General features: G+C 41.5%; 1 protein-coding gene across 1 annotated transcript; it reads left to right on the top strand.

Annotated features, from left to right (window-relative positions):
- The first annotated feature begins 6,840 nt into the window (after window positions 1-6,840).
- LOC144464786 (uncharacterized) lies at window positions 6,841-13,760 on the top strand. Its single transcript, XM_078172696.1, has 2 exons — window positions 6,841-6,965; window positions 11,030-13,760. The coding sequence occupies exon 2, from the start codon at window positions 11,038-11,040 to the stop codon at window positions 13,087-13,089; it is 2,052 nt and encodes a 683-aa protein (XP_078028822.1). The 5' UTR covers window positions 6,841-6,965; window positions 11,030-11,037; the 3' UTR covers window positions 13,090-13,760.
- The last annotated feature ends 6,525 nt before the right edge of the window (window positions 13,761-20,285 follow it).

The following is a 20,285-nucleotide window of genomic DNA, read 5'->3' as shown; positions in this document are numbered from 1 at the left end:
ATGATGACATGCGGCTAAACATGTCATCAGAGGTCAGATTTGGGAGGGGTCCAGAGAAAACTATGGAGTCCGACATCGTTTTAGCATATTCACACACCGAGGCAATATTAATTTTAGTGACCTCCGACTGGCGTAATTGGGTGTCACTTCTAGAGAAGGAAATGACTTTTTCACAGTCAGTGCAACTGTAACCATCGTGTTTTCTCACAGTCTATGTGTGTGTGTGTGTGTGTGTGTGTGTGTGTGTGTGTGACTTCCCATAAACGGCTCCAGTTCACTGGAAAACAAGATAAAGAAGTGGCACTGATGATACATCAGGTCCAACTTCCTGTGTAATGTTTGAATTAATAACTTTGTCACTGATAAAGATCAGATTGACTTTCTTAAGGCCACACCAGGGAAATTCACACGTTCCAGCAGCTCAAGATACAAAAACAAATAATACTAATGCTCCCAGCACCAAGGTGTCGGAATTCATGGAACACCGTTTCCCTGCTGTTCCTCCTTTGGAAGTTGACCTGATGATGATTTTTTCAGGTCGCCCATTAAACACATATACCTGCTGAACATCAGCATATCAGCATTGTCATTGTGAGCATGTTAGCATGTTAGCTCAAAGTGCTACTGTGCTTCAATAAGCTGCAGATTGGTGTTGTGTCGATGAAGGTGTAAGGTTGACAAAATGCTTACATGAGTACGAGCATTTTGTCTGAGACTTTTTGTGGTGTTGCGTTGTCTTCTCTTTTGATGGATCTAAGCAGTGTCGGGGGAACTACGTTTAAATGGTAGTTTACCACACTGGCTTCTTCACTATGAGAAGTAGTTAAATTATCTCAACTGCCTCCAACAAGTGTTTAGCTTGTCAGAGTACAAGTATTTTAAAGAAAGTAGTTTAACTACATACAAACTACACAGGAAATGCTTTCAGTCTGAGTCTGGGATCTCATATTGTTACACAGCAGCTCCTTTTTAAACAGGAGTTGTGCAAATTTGCAGGAAAGCCCAATCAGTGTTTTTTCAGCATTGGCAGTATAAAAACAAAATCGGGGAGTGCAGCAAAATGCCGCCTACCTACTTTTGTTTATACAGAATGTGCCTTTTTCGGGGCAATGGGGGGCGTGAGCAAGTAACAAAACGTGTAGCTCAGCGTGTGACGTAAACAGTGACGTGGGAGGGAAGCCGCGGCTGGTCAGTCCTTCAGCGATTCTCTCGTAAGTCGGCCCGTTCTTCACCATCCCCGTCATCTGACGGTTAATGGCCTCTTCGTTTGCGAGGACAAGGAGGGCGCGCAATTCAATTCAATTTTATTCATAAAGCCCAATATCACAAATCACAATTTGCCTCACAGGGCTTTACAGCATACGACATCCCTCTGTCCTTATGACCCTCACAGCTGATCAGGAAAAACTCCCCAAAAAATCCTTTAACGGGGAAAAAACGGTAGAAACCTCAGGAAGAGCAACTGAGGAGGGATCCCTCTTCCAGGACGGACAGACGTGCAATAGATGTCGTACAGAACAGATCAACATGATAAATTAACAGTAATCCGTATGACACAATGAGACAGAGAGAGAGAGAGACAGAGAGAGACAGAGAGAGAGAGAGAGAGAGAGAGAGAGAAGGAGAGAAGGTGCCCGGTGTATTATAGGGGGTCCTCCGGCAGACTAGGCCTAAGTCAGCCTAACTAGGGGCTGGTACAGGGCAAGCCTGAGCCAGCCCTAACTATAAGCTTTATCAAAGAGGAAAGTCTTAAGTCTAGTCTTAAATGTGGAGACGGTGTCTGCCTCCCGGACCGTAACAGGAAGATGATTCCACAGGAGAGGAGCCTGATAGCTGAAGGCTCTGGCTCCTGATCTACTTTTGGAGACTTTAGGGACCACGAGTAACCCTGCGTTCTCAGAGCGCAGTGTTCTGGTGGGATAATATGGCACTATGAGCTCTCTAAGATATGATGGAGCTTGACCATTTAGAGCTTTATAAGTTAACAGTAGGATTTTAAATTCAATTCTGGATTTTACAGGGAGCCAGTGCAGAGAAGCTAAAACAGGAGAAATATGATCTCGTTTCTTAGTTCCTGTTAGTACACGTGCTGCTGCATTCTGAATTAGCTGGAGAGTTTTTAAGGACTTACTAGAGCTACCTGATAATAGAGAGTTACAGTAATCCAGCCTTGAGGTAACAAAAGCGTGGACCAATTTTTCTGCATCTTTTCGGGTCACGATAGGCCTAATTTTAAATCCGTTGCTCCGAAGGGCTAGTTTCATATCCACTACCCCTACACGCAAAAAGGAATTGGGGACCCCTCGCGGGAACGCGCAAATGTAGGGGTAGGGCTAAGGGGGGGTATTTGGACGGGTCCAAAGTTTTACATATGTGGAATTGGCCCTAATTTTTCTAACATAATAGAGTCCGTTTATAATGACACATCTAGCTCAGTAGCACTCCCTCAGGGCACCGCCCCTCATTTCACCATGAGGTGTTAAACAAGGATGCAACTTCTTCCCATTCTTCTTTATTTTGGCAGCAGAAATGCAAGCAATTCATATTAAAAAATCTGATGTTGCCAAACTGAATGTTTTTGATAAACAGATAGTTATAAGCCAGCTGGCTTCATAAAAAAAATAGAACAAATCCCCAAAGTCTTTGAATTAATTGATGTGTTTTCTAAAGCATCAGGTTGAACACTTAATCACAATAAATAAAATATCTTGGAATTCATAACCAAAGATGCAAAAACCAGTGAAACCTTAAATTTACAAGACAAAATTTGAATGTAAATCTAAGCTCAAGATGTGGTTCCAAAGGGACCTGACAGTCTTTGGTAAATGGACCTGCATTTGTATAGCACCTTTCTAGTCATCCAACCACTCAAAGTGCTTTTTACACTATGAGTCACATTCACCCATTCACACACATTCATACACTGGTGGCAAAGGCTACCATACAACGTGCCAGGTGGTTTTTAACACAGTAACACACTGATGGAATTTGGGGTTCAGTATCTTGCGCAAGGTCACTTCAGCAGGCAGACTGGAGGAGCCGGGGATCGAACTGATGATCTTTCAATTGGTGGATGAGCCGCTCCACCTCTGAGCCACAGCCGCCCCAGCCAGGACTGGCTATCTTTGGAAGAACATACTTAAGACAAAACTCTATACCAAGCATTTCTTTGAACAAACCTCTGGGGAGACAACACCAAATACAGTTTTTGTTCAGCAGGAAAGATTTTAGCCACTTTAATTTTAACACAGCATTTAAATATGATTTTCAGGTTGAAACACTTCCAACCAAACAGATGTTGTTATGTTGGAAACTCATGTACACACACGATTTTACTCCTCATCAAACCCCAATCTGGAACAACAGATATGTGCAATGGCTACTTACAGCACTGGATGGATGAAAGTATCTGGTCAGTGACCCGTCTAATCAATGACCAGGGATGTTGGCGATCTTATGAGAACTTTAGCTCGAAACACAACACAACTTGAACACGTGATCAATTTGATGAACTTATCAGAGCGATCCCTGAGTCAGTCAGAATGTTAGCCCAAAACATAGAAACACACTCAGGTGTGATAAATCCACCTGCACTCCATTTTAATGGTCTTGATTTTCCGGCTGAGGAAAATTCAAATAAAGTCATACGTAATCACCTGAAGAATAGAAACTCCATTATCCAGCTCTCTTCTTAAATCAGACATTATCAAATATATAATATGTCTTAACTTATATATTTAAGCCCCGAGACAAATGAAGTTTATTCCATAATTATGAATAATGTCTATCCATCCAGTGAGCTGCTGAGAATGAGATTAGGTATTGATCATAAGAACTGTGTCTTCTGTCAAACTGAAACTACTGATCATCTGTTGTTCCACTGCACACACTCTGCAGGACTGGCTGTCAACCTAAACCCACCTCACTAACTCTCACAAGAGAAACTGTTGTGTTAAAGGACACCATGGGCCAGATCTACTAAGATCCCAATTAGCCTGTACTAATTTGCCTGCGCAATCTAGAATTTTTCGGGTTAGGGGGCTGAACCACGGTTTGCATGTGATTTACTAAGAGTGACTGCGTAAATGACAAGAGGTGCAAACATGTTGGAGACACCCTATTTAAATGAGGGTTTTGCGTGTTTTATGGTTTGCAGCACGGCGAGTTTGGAGAGAAAGCGCAAAGTGAAATTTGACCCTATGGAATTAGAGGTGTTGGTAGATGAGGCCAATAAACACTGAAATGAGCTACAGCAAAGAAACCTGACTGTCTCACAAACGCTATATCACTAGGACCGCCAGGATCACAGTGCCCCTCCAAGCGCCACGACCGTCATATGTAACTTCATTGTTTATGCTTCCCGTGTGCTCAGAAGCACACAAAATGCATTTTTGAGTCATTTACAAGAAGCTATGATAAAATAAAATATTACAGACTATAGAATAGGACTGACAACCTCTCCAATGTCTCGTGACAATTAATTAACACTATTTGTCGGCTTTTTATAATTTTGCTGCTGCGCTGTGTCTCCAGTTGAAAGTGGTGATTTGCTAAATACATTCTACAATAATAAATTAGATTAACTTTTGGTTTATAATATTGTTGGCTATATTACGCATTTTAATAAAAGAATAAAAGAAATAAACACCGAAATAATTAGTGGAAACTATTTTTTTTTTATTGATACTCCTCCTCTCTGACATACTAACACACACACACACACACATTGAAAACGCAATTGAATGAATGAATGAATGAACACTGGAAGCAGTTCAGCCGCAGTCCTGCCGGCTGGTGCGGTCACTGTTGAGATTACATTTGTTTTTTATTATTAACAGAATGTTTTTTTATTGACTGTATGAATGGTTTCGTTTTCAAATAAATATTTGGAAATTAAAATGTATGCTTTGGTGTACTTTTACAGAGTTTTGCAATATGTATAGCCACCTGTTTGTATCAAAATGTATAATTTTCAGCAGTGGTGTGTGTAACTGCGGCCGCGGTCTGAGTTATAAATGCTCAGTTTAGTGTGTTTCATCTTTGTAACTTAAAGGCTTCAGAAAACATTCACGCACATTTTGAGGAAAAGACATCGGAAGAGAAGCTTGTAGGTTTTATCTAAACAGAATTATTTGCATTATAAAAACCCAAACAGTGTGTCAGACCGTCGTGGCGGTTCCAGTGTTAATGATTGTTTCCTCATTCATACCAAAAATGTTCACACGAGGGTGAAAAATGCATTCTCTGCGTCTTCTTTCATCGTTTTGATGTCTTCTTGCAACAATAACCGCAGTGGTGGACTAAGAGTCTCATCCTACTCTCTAATGTGCTATGTGTGAGCTCAGTCCTGCGTGTTCTTTAATGAAGCAATAGGAGAAGATATTCGGTCTCAGTTAATGTAGTTTATTAAGCAGTAAAGGAATAAAATTACAGAGCTCTGGGTCTCAACTTCACGTCCCTGACGAACAACAAAGGTGTGTCAGTTCACGAAGTCTGACCTCCTGTCCTTCCCTGACCCAGTATATTTGAGCGTAACAGAGTGTCATTGTGCACGCAAGGCGTTGTCCTCTTCTCATTGGCAGTTCCACTTCCTCCTTCACCACACCACGCCCCTGCCTCCTGTTAATCTGACTCCTTCCCGCTGGCGGTGGGGGCGTGGTTCCTGTTTTGAAAGACAAGAGAACAACACAACTCCCTACACGTGCTGTACCTTACTATCTGTATATCACTTTCTATTCTTTTTACCATATATGAAACTAATTATCTAAGCATTGCGGTATGTGCTCCTCAGACTTCATGTCTCTTCCTCTCCTGTACTTCTCCACTTCTGCAAAGCAAACACATTCATATCAGCTGAAATCATCTCAGTATTCTCATTGTTCACACATCTAAAACTTATATAGTGAAACACAACTTATAGTAAAACACATAAAATGATTCTATTCCCAACAGCAGCCATGTGTGCGCAATTACACATACAAACCGTTTGCACCTCCCTTTGACACGTGTTAAATATATACACAGTTTCTATGAACAAAACTGCTTTCAGGTTTGATAAATCACTTTCCGTGTGCTAAATTAATATATTTACATGTTTTCCTCCCAGTACACACAATTGCGTGTAAACGCCCCATATTGCTGCAAACGTACTAACTGAAAGCAGACGCGCTATTTTGCACCTTTGAAAGACGCAACCCTTAGTGCGCACTTTTAGCACATCAGTTTGTACATTTTTTTGCGCGTGCAATGAGTCTGAACACGTTTTTATACTTGCAAACCTTTAGTAGATCCGGCTCTAACTGTGATCTGACTGAACAACCTGATACTGGTGCACACACACATCCAAATGGAGGAAGACAAAGGCCCTTTTTCTGTTTTTAAAAAGACTCTTATGGACGATCAGCTCAGTGCTTTGACACTAATGGGAATAAACATGCAAAGTCTCCTCACAGCATATGAAAGATGAAAATATCCGAGGACCCCGAGAGAAAGAGTGCAGAACTATGAATTTGCTTTATTTGTTTTCACTGTCTTTATGTTAAATGTTAAATGTGCATTGTAGGTTGAGACGTGTTCGTTGTGGTTTGTGTGTTGATGTTTTGTGAATGATTCATTTTCAATAAACAATCAATCAAATAAACAGAGGAGCTCCTGCAGCTCCCTCCTCTCTGGCTCTCTGATGTCACAGTGTGGAGCCTCAACACGCCAAGAGGAGGAGCACAAGGCTGCTCAGCTTACAGTGTGCTTAAAGGTTATTATGGGATGTATGCCCAGTGGAACGAAAAAGTGTCAGGAGCTTCTTTCTGATTGGTTGAGAGACGTTATCACACACTGAGACTGATGTTCACTGTTTCACTTCCTGTTCTTTGCCTTTAAAAATGCCTCTCAGCACCTCCTCTCTCCACTGCTCCTCGTCAGACGATCAGAACACATCAGCTGAAGAGAACCCTCTCTCACTTCACACTGTAAGTGACAATAATTATCATATGCTCAGTGTTAATTTTGGCAGCTATTGTCAATTTAGTTTTAGTCATTACATGAATTACATGAGGTCTGTATTAAGTATCATCACACATGTATTTGCTCAATTTCTTACTCTTACTGAACTAATAATTTATTCTTTGTAAATCACAACTAGTTGGTCATGGTATTAAGTTATTGGGTCTAATCCCGAGGCTACGCCGAGTGCGGACACGTAATTCAATTGTTTATAGTAGAGTGTTATTCTGGCAGCAAATGCTCCGCGTCAGCAAGGCTGAAATCATGCACCCGGTGTAGCCTCTGGGTTAGTAGAGAGCTTCTACATTCCTTAGAGAAAAGACAATGTATTACGAGGCAGTTCTGATCTAGATATCAGTAACTTCAGATCAAGACCCACTAATTGCTTATTAAGGATTTACCAAGAAATAATAAATAAATTCAATTTTCAGTAAGATAAGAAATTGTTGAATACATATACACATTTGTAATGATGCTAAATAAACACATTAATGATCAGTAATACATGCACATATTATTTGTGTATTATTGGCGAACATGTCTCACCCCAACTAGTGTTACAAGAACTTTTAGTTGTTATATATGTCCTTTATATATGTTCCTTCATTTCATTTAGGCTAATACTGGCATAAGGAATTGATATTAAAGTCACATGTTTTAATTATCAAGTGTTGAAGCCATTTGGATGATGTAAATATTCTATCAGATGCAGCTCGATACACCAAACTTGCTTGAGAAAAGCCACATACATGTCTAATACAATAAAGTGTGTTTTTTTTGTCCAGTAATTTATCACGAGCAATTTAGTCCAAAAAATGGATCAATGAAAACAAAACATAACGTCCAGTTTAGTTTTTAGTCACTAAGATCTATATCAAACTTATTTTCACACACGGAAGTAAATAGTGATCAACTTCCGTTTTTTTGTGCGTGACTTCCGGTCAGCCACTTTCCTTCATGCTTTCCCTTACCGGAGCTAACGGTGCAAGCTAATTTTTTTTTCAGTTTTCAATTGTTTATGTTAGTCAATCAGTTAGTTAGTTAGTTAGTTAGTTAGTTAGTCTGTGTATTTTGTATAACGTTAGATAACTGTGCCCACGTTTCCGTTATAACGGAAATTTATTCCCTCTAAACGCGAATAAATCGCACGTCAGTCATAAACTATGAACCAAAAAAGCACAATCTATCCCGAGTGAGACAAACTGCTTGATCCCCGTCTCCAGTGTACCAGCAGAGAACCTGCAGAACCGAATCAGTGAAAAAACACAGCGGGCTACACAGCCTCTCTACCTGAGCAGCTGAAGCTGCGGCTCACACCCTCGACACACAGACACACAGACGGTGCTTCTGCATGCCAGCCACACGTGTGCGCAACTGTGAGAAATAAATATGTGAGGTGTACGCTGCTTTTCTATCTTTTTTCCCTTTTCTTTCTTTCTGTCAGCGACATACACTCCTAACACAGGACGGGTTGTTTTAATTGACTGAGTTGATCATTAAGCCATAGTGATGCGCGGATCGGCTCTGATAGCACCTGAATCAGCATGTACGCATCAACCATCCAGCCGTTACAACATGATTGAGCTAGCAAAGCAGTTTTGTGTTGCTATGTGTGGTATTTATTCAGTTTTGGGAAATCACAATGTCTAGAAAGCATCAGTGGCTGCAGCTGACAGGGACAGCTAACGTTAACACTAGCAGCAAAGCTAACATCAGGACGTCATCTGTTAAAAGCCTCCCGTTGTCGGATACGACATGAAACTACTCCAATTAGCTCAATCATGTTGTAACTAAGACATCCACTGGAGAAAATATTTTTTTCATGGACCGTTTATTGAGTTATTACAGACACCGCTAACGGCTGACGGCTAACAGCTAACGGTTAGCCTAGCTAATCTACGATAACCATGTTATTAATTACACACAGAGAAAATACTAATGTTTGTTCAATCATTGTGTTTATAGACTTTACAAACATCAGATTAGTCTAAACGGTGATATAGTGACGTGAAAAATGTGCTATATGTATATATATATATATATACAGCTAAACTCAGCAAGGTAAACAACAAGGCGATTCCCATTTACACAGTGGAAAGAGTGCTGGACCAGAAGTGTCGCACAAAAAAACGGAAGCTGGCTGCGTTCTGTTTTGCCTCCGTGTTTCCGTGAAAAATAAGGTGGATATCAAACTTATTTTCAGCTCATTATCATCATGGGAAAAAGTGTAGACGAATACTTTTCGTTAAAATTTTAGACGACGGCCCTGGCCGTGGCACAACTGGCTGGGGCACCTGCACCATACACCGGCGACCTGGGTTCGGGTTCGAGTCCCGCCCTGTGGTCCTTTCTGGATCCCACCCCATCTCTCCATCTCACTCGCTTCCTGTCATTTTATACTGTCCTATCTGATTAAAGGCATAAAAAGCCCCAAAAAATATACTAAAAAAAAATTAGACAACAAAATGAATACTGGCTGCTACTAATACCAGATCATATTTATTTTCCTGTGAAAAAACTGCTGTCGTATCTTATGTAGCTTTGACTGCATTCATCCAGTGCATGGTAGGTGGATAGAACCAAATGAGCAGAAACAGTCTCTCCGAGATAATTCCATGGCAAATTACTTAGCGCTTTTCTCTTAGATATGAGCAGACATGATACAACAGTTCAGTAATGGCAAAAAACCCTTTGGGTCATTTGTAGTAATATAAAGTAAAAGCAAAGTGACAATCAGGCTGTTGGGTCAACAGATCATAGTGCAGGCAAAGGACATTTAGGCTACATCACAAGCTTCAGGAAATGAAGGTGTATCATGAAAGACTCCACCATGGCACCATTTCTGCCTTCACAGCCCAGGGCTCGATTCAGAGACACACATAGTCACACAAGAGCAGTCATCTCCTCAAGACTGCAGGAAACATGACTATCTTGAGTCTATCTTTGTTCATCTTCTTGTTATTTCTAACTATGGACAGATCTAAAGGCAACCTTAGAAAAGACAGAGAAGGATGTCGTTTTTGCATTTTTTAGTCGTGAAGAAAACATTTAGCCTGTAAAACCACACATTCCAAGGATTTATTAATTTATTTATTTTTATTAATTTAAATAATGGCGTCAAGCCAAACTTTGCTATCCTCTTCCCCTGAGTCTAATGGAGAAAGGACAGCACTGGAGCTAGCACTATAGCTGTCCTACTTCCATATCCAGCAGCATCTTAAGGTCTAGGTACAGTCAGGCGGTGGTGAGCAGCTAGCGGCGAGTGCTTGCCGCCTGTTGACAAAAATTGTGTTGTGCGGCCACGAACCTCCCAAAAATTGAGACCGCGCAGCAAGGCGCACATTGAGCTCCACAGGGATCTTGTTGCGGTACCTTGCGGTAATATGCCAGGGAACACGTCGTGCACTAGCAACTTTTTTTTCACCTTTACCGCGTTACTATTGACTACACCTGAGCCTTTAGTGTTTGGTTTTCTTTTCTTTTCTCTAAACTGCTGTTACCACTTCACTTGAAGTTTCTTGTCAGCTCCGACTAGTGAAGAAAATGAGCAAACTTCCACACATCATCAGAACAGTATGTACTTGCATGCTGATAATTATCATGTGGTGAGGCAGGCAGCTACCAGTGTTAACTTTGGCAGCTATTTTCAATTTAGTTTTAGTCATTACATGAATTTAGTTGTAAGTCTAAGTCATATTTTAGAAATTTCTGTCTTCCCAAAGCCAGTTGGCTTGGAATCTATTGGATTAGAACACCAACTTCGTTCAGGAGGTTCTCATTGGCTGTGATCCAAGACATTTCCCACCAAATTAAATTCATTTGTTGCCTGCAACTTCATGTCATGATATCGGTACCTCATTGATGGGCTAACCACAAGTATAATATCGACGAGTTCTGGTGTGTCCATCCTCCTGATCTTGATGGACAGATCCCCCCTGGCTTGTATTAGTAATATAAATTGTATTTTGCATTTGTTTGTATTTTGTCAAAGCACTTGCATGACATCTTCTTTATCTGCTTCGTTGAACAGCACACACCATGGAAATTGCTAAGGCCACTCAGTGTCTCACCACTGCAGCAGATATGCGAGAGACCACCAAGATGCTGATGCAGCCTAATGCAAACTGGGAAGAGTACCTGACTCCTGCCCCCCTCTCCATCGCCATCATGGGGGAGCTCGTCTTCATCTCCTCATCTGATGACTTCTCCATCAACAAGAACCCCCCAGAGAAGGGCTACAAGTACATACAATACCCAGACTCGTTCAGGGCCTGCCTCATGCAAATCTGTAACTCAGGCTGGCATGCATTCAATGAGGCCCACAAGAATATGGATCAGATCCGCCTTCACACAGCCACAGTTCCTGATTACATGAAGGCAGCAGTCAAGCTCCTTTTCAATGCACCTGATGAAGTTATTGACAAGCTCCTGCCAAATCAGCTGGAAAACATTCGCACCATTGCAGATGAATGTGTGACACTGTCAGGCAGTGTTGAAAAGAAGTACACAGATGTCATCAACTTAATCCAGGAACTGTTGGCGGCCTGTGTCAATGCTGAACGCTTTCATGGAGAAGAGCTGGAGAAGGTGAAGATGAAGATTAAGGAAAATGAAATACGGGAGAAGACCGCCACTGAGCTTAAAGAACGGTCCAAGAAAGCAATGGAGGCCATGGAAAAGGAAATAAATGAAGCACAAGATAGCTACAAGAAAGCAATGGACTCTCTTCCCTCCGGATGGGAAATGATTGGAATGGATGTGGTTGAAGGACTTTCAAAGGCAGTGACAGGATTGGTTAATGGAGTCGTTAACCTGGTAAGTTCTCCAATAAAAACAATCAGCGATTCAGCAGAAACACTCATAGACAAATTCCAAGGAAAGGAATCGCAAAATGAAAACGTAGATGTGCTCTCAGTCGGCTGTAAGTCTGCAGAGATTCTTTCCATTGTAGGAACTCTTACACAGTATTTGAAGGAAGGGAAAATAGCCTGGCAGGACCTGTATGATCAGAAAGCACAATCCACAAAGACAAACTGGTCTCAAGCTCAATTCAAAAGAATCTCTGGGGCCTTAAAGAAGATGAAAGGGAGCAAACTTCAGAATGATGCTCTGAACCTTTGTGAGCTGGGTATTAACATCTGTGAAGAACTGGCCACATATAAACCTGGTGAAAATTGGGGTGACAAGAAAGAAACAGAGCTCATCAAGAAACTGAAGAAACTGGATGAAGAATCCCGCATCTTTGACACCAAAAGCAAAAAAGTACTGGGCTCTCCAGCTCTTTCTCCTACATCACCAATGATGAGCAAAGCACAGAGCAGCACAGGAGATCAGTCTGCCAGTCAGAGAGCAGCAGATAACGCTCGTTTCAAAATTGAGCAGAGCCGAGAACAACTCAAGGTAACACGGGAGGCCTATGAGAAGTCTGTGGAGAGAATGGAGCAGAATCAGAAGGAGCTGACTGAGATCTTGGTTGAAATGCAGAGCTGTAAGCTCAAGGAGATTGACTTTGAAACCACCATCAAGATGCTGGTCAAGGGTCTCGATGCCATGGGCAGAGTCAAAGAGCAGTGGGAGAAGATGGTGCGCTTCTTCCAGATGATCTCTAACATCATCAAATGCAGCCTCAGCAAGACACTGAAAGATTTCGTCTCAACAGCTGATGATACAAAGAAACTCAGTTACAACAATAAACTATTTGTCAAAGACATGCTGTACAACCAGGCCTTCCAAGCCTCCAATGTTGCCAGTCTGGTCCACATGATCTCAGGGACCTACACTGAAGTGTCCAACAAGTACCTGATGGACAGAGTGAGCAGCCTGGGCAAGCTCATGGCCATGGATAAGGAGAAGCCAGAATTCCTTCAAGAGCGTTTGAAGCTGCAACAGTCCTGCACAGCAGCTCAGGAGGGCATCCTTATGCTGGTCCTCAAGAACAAGAAGGAGTTTGAGAGGAAGACAGATGACAGGATGGCAGAAATAGAGAATGGTCTGAAAGCAATTCTGCCAGCTGCCCCACCCCAGGAGACTGAGAGGATCAAAGAAATAGTTCAAGCTGGGTTTGGTGGAGGAGAAGAGGATTACTACTAGAACAAAGTTTCTACCAGTTATGAAACTGTCACCTAATTCTGATCGTCACCATTTTTTTCATTACTTTTATTGATCAATCAAACAAATCTTCAATGATTTTTTATTTTTTTTTAGTTATCTTGTCCTGATATTTGACTCAAGTTTAGAGGGGAAACTAGTGATTACTGTGTGCTTGTGGTATTCTGCAACTCTGTGCTTCACTGGAAATCTGATTGGTCTGTCTTTTTCCATTATTGATCATTGATCAATCATCCTTACAGATTTTGATTCTTTTATCATAACTGGTGAGTTTAATGTGTACTCAGTGTTAATGTGTACTCAGTGTTTTTAAAAAATAGCGTGAGACCTGGCTCAAACACAATGGTGGGAAAGTTTGGGGCATTCCAGCCCAGGCTGATATGGGCTTGGCCTTGGACACCAGTATGACTCATACCCAGGTGACTCTAAAAGAATACACCATTAAGATCGGACTCAACCAAAGGCAAAAACATGCCACCATTGTGTTCAGGCTCAAGTGGGCAGGATTAAGGGAAAAAGGTGGAGATTCAGCAGAATCTTCACCAGCATAAAAGGGAGCGCAAAGAGAGTGAAACTTAAGTCTTGTTCCAGAGCTTGACTCATGAGTTGTGTGTGTTGTTGCTTGTGAACACATTAAACACGGTTGCACCTGATTCCACGTGTCTCCAGTGATTTCCTCAGCACCAGCCATCTGATTCTAAGATACTTATTTGAGTAGAAGGCGAGTCCAACCTAAAGAGTTGAAGGCAAGGTCGGGAGCCCCCAGGCCCAGCTGCAGACACCGATTTCTGCTTCATCAAGAGCTCACTGCTTTGTTTGACATGTTTGATATGGTACAACATGTTAGCAACTCCACTCATATCAAAGGTCACACTCTGGATCTAGTTATCAGTGAGGGTCTCTGTATTTCTTCAGTTAATGTTAGATGTGAATGTTATAGACTTAGCACTATCTGATCATTTTTGTGTATTCTTTGATGGCCTGGTCTCTCCAATTAGCCAAACTCAATCTAAAACTGTCCCTAAGAGGTATATTAATGAGAATACCTGCAGTCTTTTTACGGAAGCCATGTCTATTACACCATGCATAACAACTCAGGGCGTGGAGGACCATCTAAGTCTGTTTAACTCCAATATTCTCAGGGTATTTGACTCTGTAGCACCTACCAAGCTTAAAAAAAGCCCCAGTAAATGTAAAGCACCATGGAGGTATACCACAGCTGTAGCGACTCAGAAGAGAGAATGTAGGAAAGCTGAGCGTAAATGGGGAAAAAACAAGCTTCAGGTTGACAATGATATTTTCAAAGACAAACTCCAAGCTTATAACTATGAGTTAAGAAAAGCTAGACAATCTAATTTCTCTAACATCATTAACAAGAACATTAAAAACTCCTGTGCACTGTTTGCCACTGTTGATAAGTTAACAAATCCCCCAGTACATCTACCTCAAGACTTTATGTCACCTGATAAATGCAATGAGTTTGCTTCCTTCTTCCATAGCAAGACTGAAAATATTAGAAAAAGCATTAGCTCCACCCTGTTATGTAATGTCTTGGTTAAATCATCAAATACAAATAGCCTCTTTATCTGAATTTACTGCCACTGATAGCAAAACTCTTGAAAAAAACTGTGATGCAGCTCAGCTCATCTACTTGCTGTCCTGACACCTTCCCCACAAGCATCTTTAAAAGCATCTTTGGTTGTGTGGCATTTGAGCTTCTAAAGATTGTGAGTGGCTCTCTTCTTTCAGGCATTTTCCAGCCTCTCTTAAGACTGCAGTTATCAAACCCCTCCTAAAGAAAGAAACCTTGATCCCTCTGTGCTCAACAACTACAGGCCCATCTCAAACCTCCCCTTTATAGGCAAAGTTATTGAGAAAGTTGTATTCAACCAAGTCAATAACTATTTAAATACAAATAGCATCTATGACCAACTCCAACTCAACTGAGACTGCACTTGTAAAGGTGTTAAATGACATCTGCCTGAATACAGACTCAGGTAAAACAACTGTCCTGGGGCCTGTTTCACAAAACCAGGATAAGGGATTAAGCCAGGATATCTTGGTTATCCTGGATCAACTTATCCTTGATCCAGTTTCACAAAAGCAGGATAGGGGGAAGTGGGATATGTTTTGACATAAGTTACCATGGAGATTTATTCTGTGGAGCTAGCCTGCTCCAGACCAGGCTAAGTTCCAGGATTTATTTAATCTCATCCCTTATCTCAGTCAGCAGCTACCACAAATGGAAACTAATATTTATTCCACTTCACACTACACATTCTTATCACATTCAACGAGACCCACTGTCATTATTTAAACATTTGTGATCATTAATTGCAGTCATTTTAGATAAATGATTTTAGTAGAAAATTTAGTTAGACTATCTCTCTCATATATATATATATATATATATATATATACACTGTAAATAAATGATTAAAAAAATACACACCATACAGTAACATGATGACATGATGTTCCTTTATTGAATAGGATAAATCAAAGCAAGTAATCCATCAGTTCCTTTCAAAAGTGACGTCACACAGTGCTCTACAAGATAGAAAGCACTGAATCAAAGCATATTATTCATCACAAGAATAAATACACATTCTCAAAGGTCTGTATATAAAACACCCTGCATGTCTGCACACTGGAATAAATGCAGGACAAATCCATACTTAACAAATGAACAAATGTCAGGCCTGTATACGCACAGTACACAGCACAATAAGCCAAATTAATATAAAATAACACAAATTCCTCTGCTATTGCAGGCCATATTCAACTTAAATGTGCAGAATGCATTTTAACTGAAATAATTCAAAACGTATTGGTCCCTGATCAGCCGACCACTGTCGTCATCCGGGAAGATGGCCGGATTGTCCCGGTCCACATCTGATGGCACTCTGGGGGCCCTCTCCTTCCTCAGGCAGGCCACATTGTGGAGGACAGCACAGGCCACAGTAATATCGCATGCTCTGTCTCAGATGGTGCAGACACTGGAAGCGTGCCTTCAGGAGGCCAAAGGTCATCTCAATCCGAGCCCTTGTCCTGGCATTGGCATCGTTATATGCCCGCTGTGCTTCCTGAGGGTCTGCGTAGGGTGTGAGGCAAAAAGGCTCGCAGGCATAGCCTCTGTCCCCCAGCAGCACACCAGAGAATTCACCTGTGAATACAAAATGTCATCATCACAGCCTTATCAATAGAGGGACATTCTTGACATAGCCTTGATTTTAAAAGTGGTTATTAATTGAGGTCATGTGGCTCACCTTGTGACAGGCGCCAATAGACTGCAGAGGACCGAAAGATTCGTGAGTCATGGACTGAGCCAGGCCACTTTGCCACAACATTGCTGATCAGGTAGTCAGCATTGCAGACCATCTGAAATTATAAGATGTAGACTATTAAACCATTCAATGCACATCACGAGCAATGTACAATGTTCATTAATGTCATAAAGTCATGTTCACCTGAACATTAATGCTGTGAAAGGATTTCCTGTTCACAAAATCTCCCTTATGGGCACCTGAGGGGGATTTTATTCTGATATGGGTGCAGTCAAGTGCACCAATGACATTGGGGAAACCTGCAACACAAAGCAATAAGTATCCTACTATGACTTAACACTTGTCCTGTAATTTGTACTTACAGTACTCTTACCTGCAATCCTATAAAAATCCTCTTTGATGTCACTGAGTCTTCTGTGTCCAGGGAAGGAGATGAAGACACCTGATAGTGATTTGAGGGCTAGACAGACACTACGCACCACACGGCAAATTGTGGCCTTGGCCAGGTTTTCAGCATCCCCCACTGAGTACAGGAAGCCCCCACTTGCAAAGAAGCGCAAGGCCACACACACCATTTGCTCAACACTCAGCGCATGGCTCCGTGCTGTGTGGTGTTGGATCCTGGGACCCAGCAGTCTGCACAGATATCGGATGCCATCTGCAGAAAACCTATATCTTTCGTGTAGGTGGTCATCAGGGAAGGCCAATGGGTTCGCCCTGTCCCTGAAGACCCTCTCCCGCCTGAAGGCTCTCCTGAGCACAAGAGCTTCTCCATCCACAACCTCTTGCAGGAATGGACACGCCATTGTTTGAGCAGGAAGGAACACACCATTTTGGGCCTTCATATAGGCTATTGGATCGCTAGATTTAATGAGGAACACCTTTGCACTCTCACAAGCTACAAATGGTTATCTAATTATCAGGATACCTATTGCCTTAAAGAATAGATAATTGATTAAAATGCTCCCTGTTTGACCTTCACACTGCTCAACTTCTGCCATAAAGTGTTTTGATATCTGGGAAATAGCATTTCAGGTACATTATGTGCATTTCTTTTTGTCTTAATACAGCCAGTCTTTGGTGTGTGACTTCTAACCAATCAAAGCACTTGGGGCTACCATAGAGATGACACTAGGCATTATGTCAGACTGTGGAATACAATCTGCAATCCCACCTAACTGTGCACAAATTAAACAAGCAAACACCACAGAAGGTCTTTTGATCTTTTATTTAAGATTCTTCTTCTTGAAGCTGGGTGAGGAAAGGAGAATAATAATTAATAGATTGTCTGTGTTACAGTCAGCATACAGTGTACACTGAAGGTGAAACTCACCTCCCGCTCAAGTTTTTTTATTTCAAGGTTCAGTTTCCTCAGTTTCCTCCTTTTAATTTCGGACTCCACGGAGAGGTCTGCCATCTGTCTTCTTTTGTATTCAATGTCCATATCGGCCAGTTGTATTTGCCGTTTCAGATGTGTGGCATACAGCTGTCTGATAGCTTGTGAGTTCTGTAAACACATAATAATCAGCACAGCAGGAATTTTGCATGATGGGAATGTACTTCCATAAATACTCACTATGTTGCAAGGCTGGCTTTCATCCTGTAGAGCATCTGGGTCCTGTTACAGAAATGACATTTTGTGTGGGCTCCAGATGATGATGACTTCTCACCATTGTAGACTGAATGAGTACTTTCATTTGACATGATACCTCAAACCTTCTTGAATCAAGAGACACAGTCTCCTCATCGACTTCATCTGCTGCTCCTGCTGCTCCACTGGTGCCTTCACCCTATCACATTTAAAAGGGATTCATATTAAAGCAAGCAGATGAGACATGCCAGGCTACACAGTATGACTTTGATGGAGGACTCACTGGATCATCATCCTCTGGTATTGGTGACGCCACTGTTGGAGGCTCCAACAGTGAGATGGTGTTTCCAGATACTGCAAGGTAAAACAGAGTCAGATAGTCCAAATGGATTCAATATGAATGGTTGGTTATGTCCCATGTAAAGATGGAAGAATGTACCTTTAATGAAGAGGGAGGCATCTTCCTGGGAGGGATTTATATTTGAGTCTGTCCCCCCAGGGATCCCCTCTAACACAGGCCTGCCTCTGTTAAGTTCCAGGGCTCTGTCCTCTGCAGGGGTGAGGTCAGCTGGTGGTCACCCACCACCCGTGCCTTGCTTGTGGGTTTTTTTTTAACAGCTATAAGTACAGACAATATGTGAGTAGGCACCCTCTGGGTACAATGTACGCACGTGCATAGTATTTGTCAGGTCACTTACCATTCTGCAGGATGTTCTTATATTTGATCTTGACTTGTTGCCAAGTTCGTTTGGGCCCAGTCATGTTTAATCTAAGAATAATAAATTAATTAAGACAAAATAAATAACACACACACACACACATAGATAGTGAATGAAATAACTGAGGAGCAAATATGTAGTTGCATTTACATAATTTCACATCTACAGTCCATTTCACTCGCAGTTTCATAATCAGAGTATAACTACGTTTTTGGGAATGTTAATTAACTATTTGGATTGTAATTGTGATGGATTCAGCAGGGTAGTGAGTGTGTGTTTGTGCAATACATACGCATTCAGGCGGTCTGCAATACTTTGCCATGCTTTCTCTCTTTGTTTGATGGCGGTGGCAGTGTTTCCTTTCTTTTTAATTTGTTCTTTTACCTCTTCGTAGGCCTCCATAATTATGTCCTGCTCCGATGGGGAGAAGTATGCTGCACGTGATGCCATGGTGAATCAGTGAATCTGTGATCAATTACAGGGTCTATTTAAGGAGCCATGTGCTGCAACTTATCCAGGATTAGTTTCACCTGGCTTGATGAATCCGTGTCTACTTATCCTGGCTTGGCGTTTGTGGAACCAATTAAGCCTGAACTCTGTTGTTTTGGATTGGTTGAGCCAGGCTTACTTACTTATCCTGGATGTCTGAATCCTACTTTTGTGAAACGGACCCCAGGTAATGTTAGACCGTAGTGCAGCTTTCGATACGGTTGATCATGTAATACTTCTCAACCGACTAGAAAGCTGTGTTGGGCTTTCTGATACCGTCCTTAGATGGTTTAAGTGGCATATCATGCTATGCAGATGACACACAGGTCTTACTTGCACTGTCACCAAATGATTTAAGTCCTATTGACTCCTTATGTCTTTGCCTTGAAAAAGTAAATACCTGGATGCAGCAGAATTTTTTAAAACTTAATCAGAGCAAGACTAAGATTATTTTATTTTAGGAACAAAGGGGATAGATCACAAATAGGTGCCTACTTAGAATCTAAAGCACTCACACCTAGGACTCAAGTAAAAAACTTGGGTCATCTTGGATGGGGACCTGACTATGACTGATCACATCAAAAGCATTAAAAAATCAGCATTCTGGCATCTCAGAAACAGCTAAGATCAGAGATTTTGTTGAAAAGCTTATTCATGCTTTCATATCCTGTAGGGTAGATTATTGTAATGGCCTCCTAACTGGCCTCCCCGAAAAGTCCATTAGACAGATTCAATTAATTCAACACGCTGCCTCTAGACTATTAACCAAGACTAAAAAGAGACATCACATTACACCCATTCTTAAATCTTTACTCCCAGTTAATTTCAGAATTGATTTCAAGGTTCAACTCCTAATATGTAAGTCACTAAATGGACGTGGCCCCAAATGTTTTTCTGAAATGTTTCCCCAGTATACACCTGGTAGAGCGTAGATCTACTGGGACTGGTCAATTGATAGTCCCCAGGGTTAAAACTAAGTGAGGAGAAATGGCATTTAGCTGTTCTGCCACAATCAGCTTCCAATAGATATTAGATTTGCCCGAAACTCAAAACTGAACTTTTTCATTTTGCATTTATAGATGAATTAATTTA

The sequence above is a fragment of the Epinephelus lanceolatus genome, chromosome 11 (genome assembly GCF_041903045.1).
Source record: "Epinephelus lanceolatus isolate andai-2023 chromosome 11, ASM4190304v1, whole genome shotgun sequence".
Taxonomy (NCBI): Eukaryota; Metazoa; Chordata; class Actinopteri; order Perciformes; family Serranidae; genus Epinephelus; species Epinephelus lanceolatus.
Note: the sequence above shows the minus strand (reverse complement) of the source record. Positions and strands in the feature narration are given on the sequence as shown.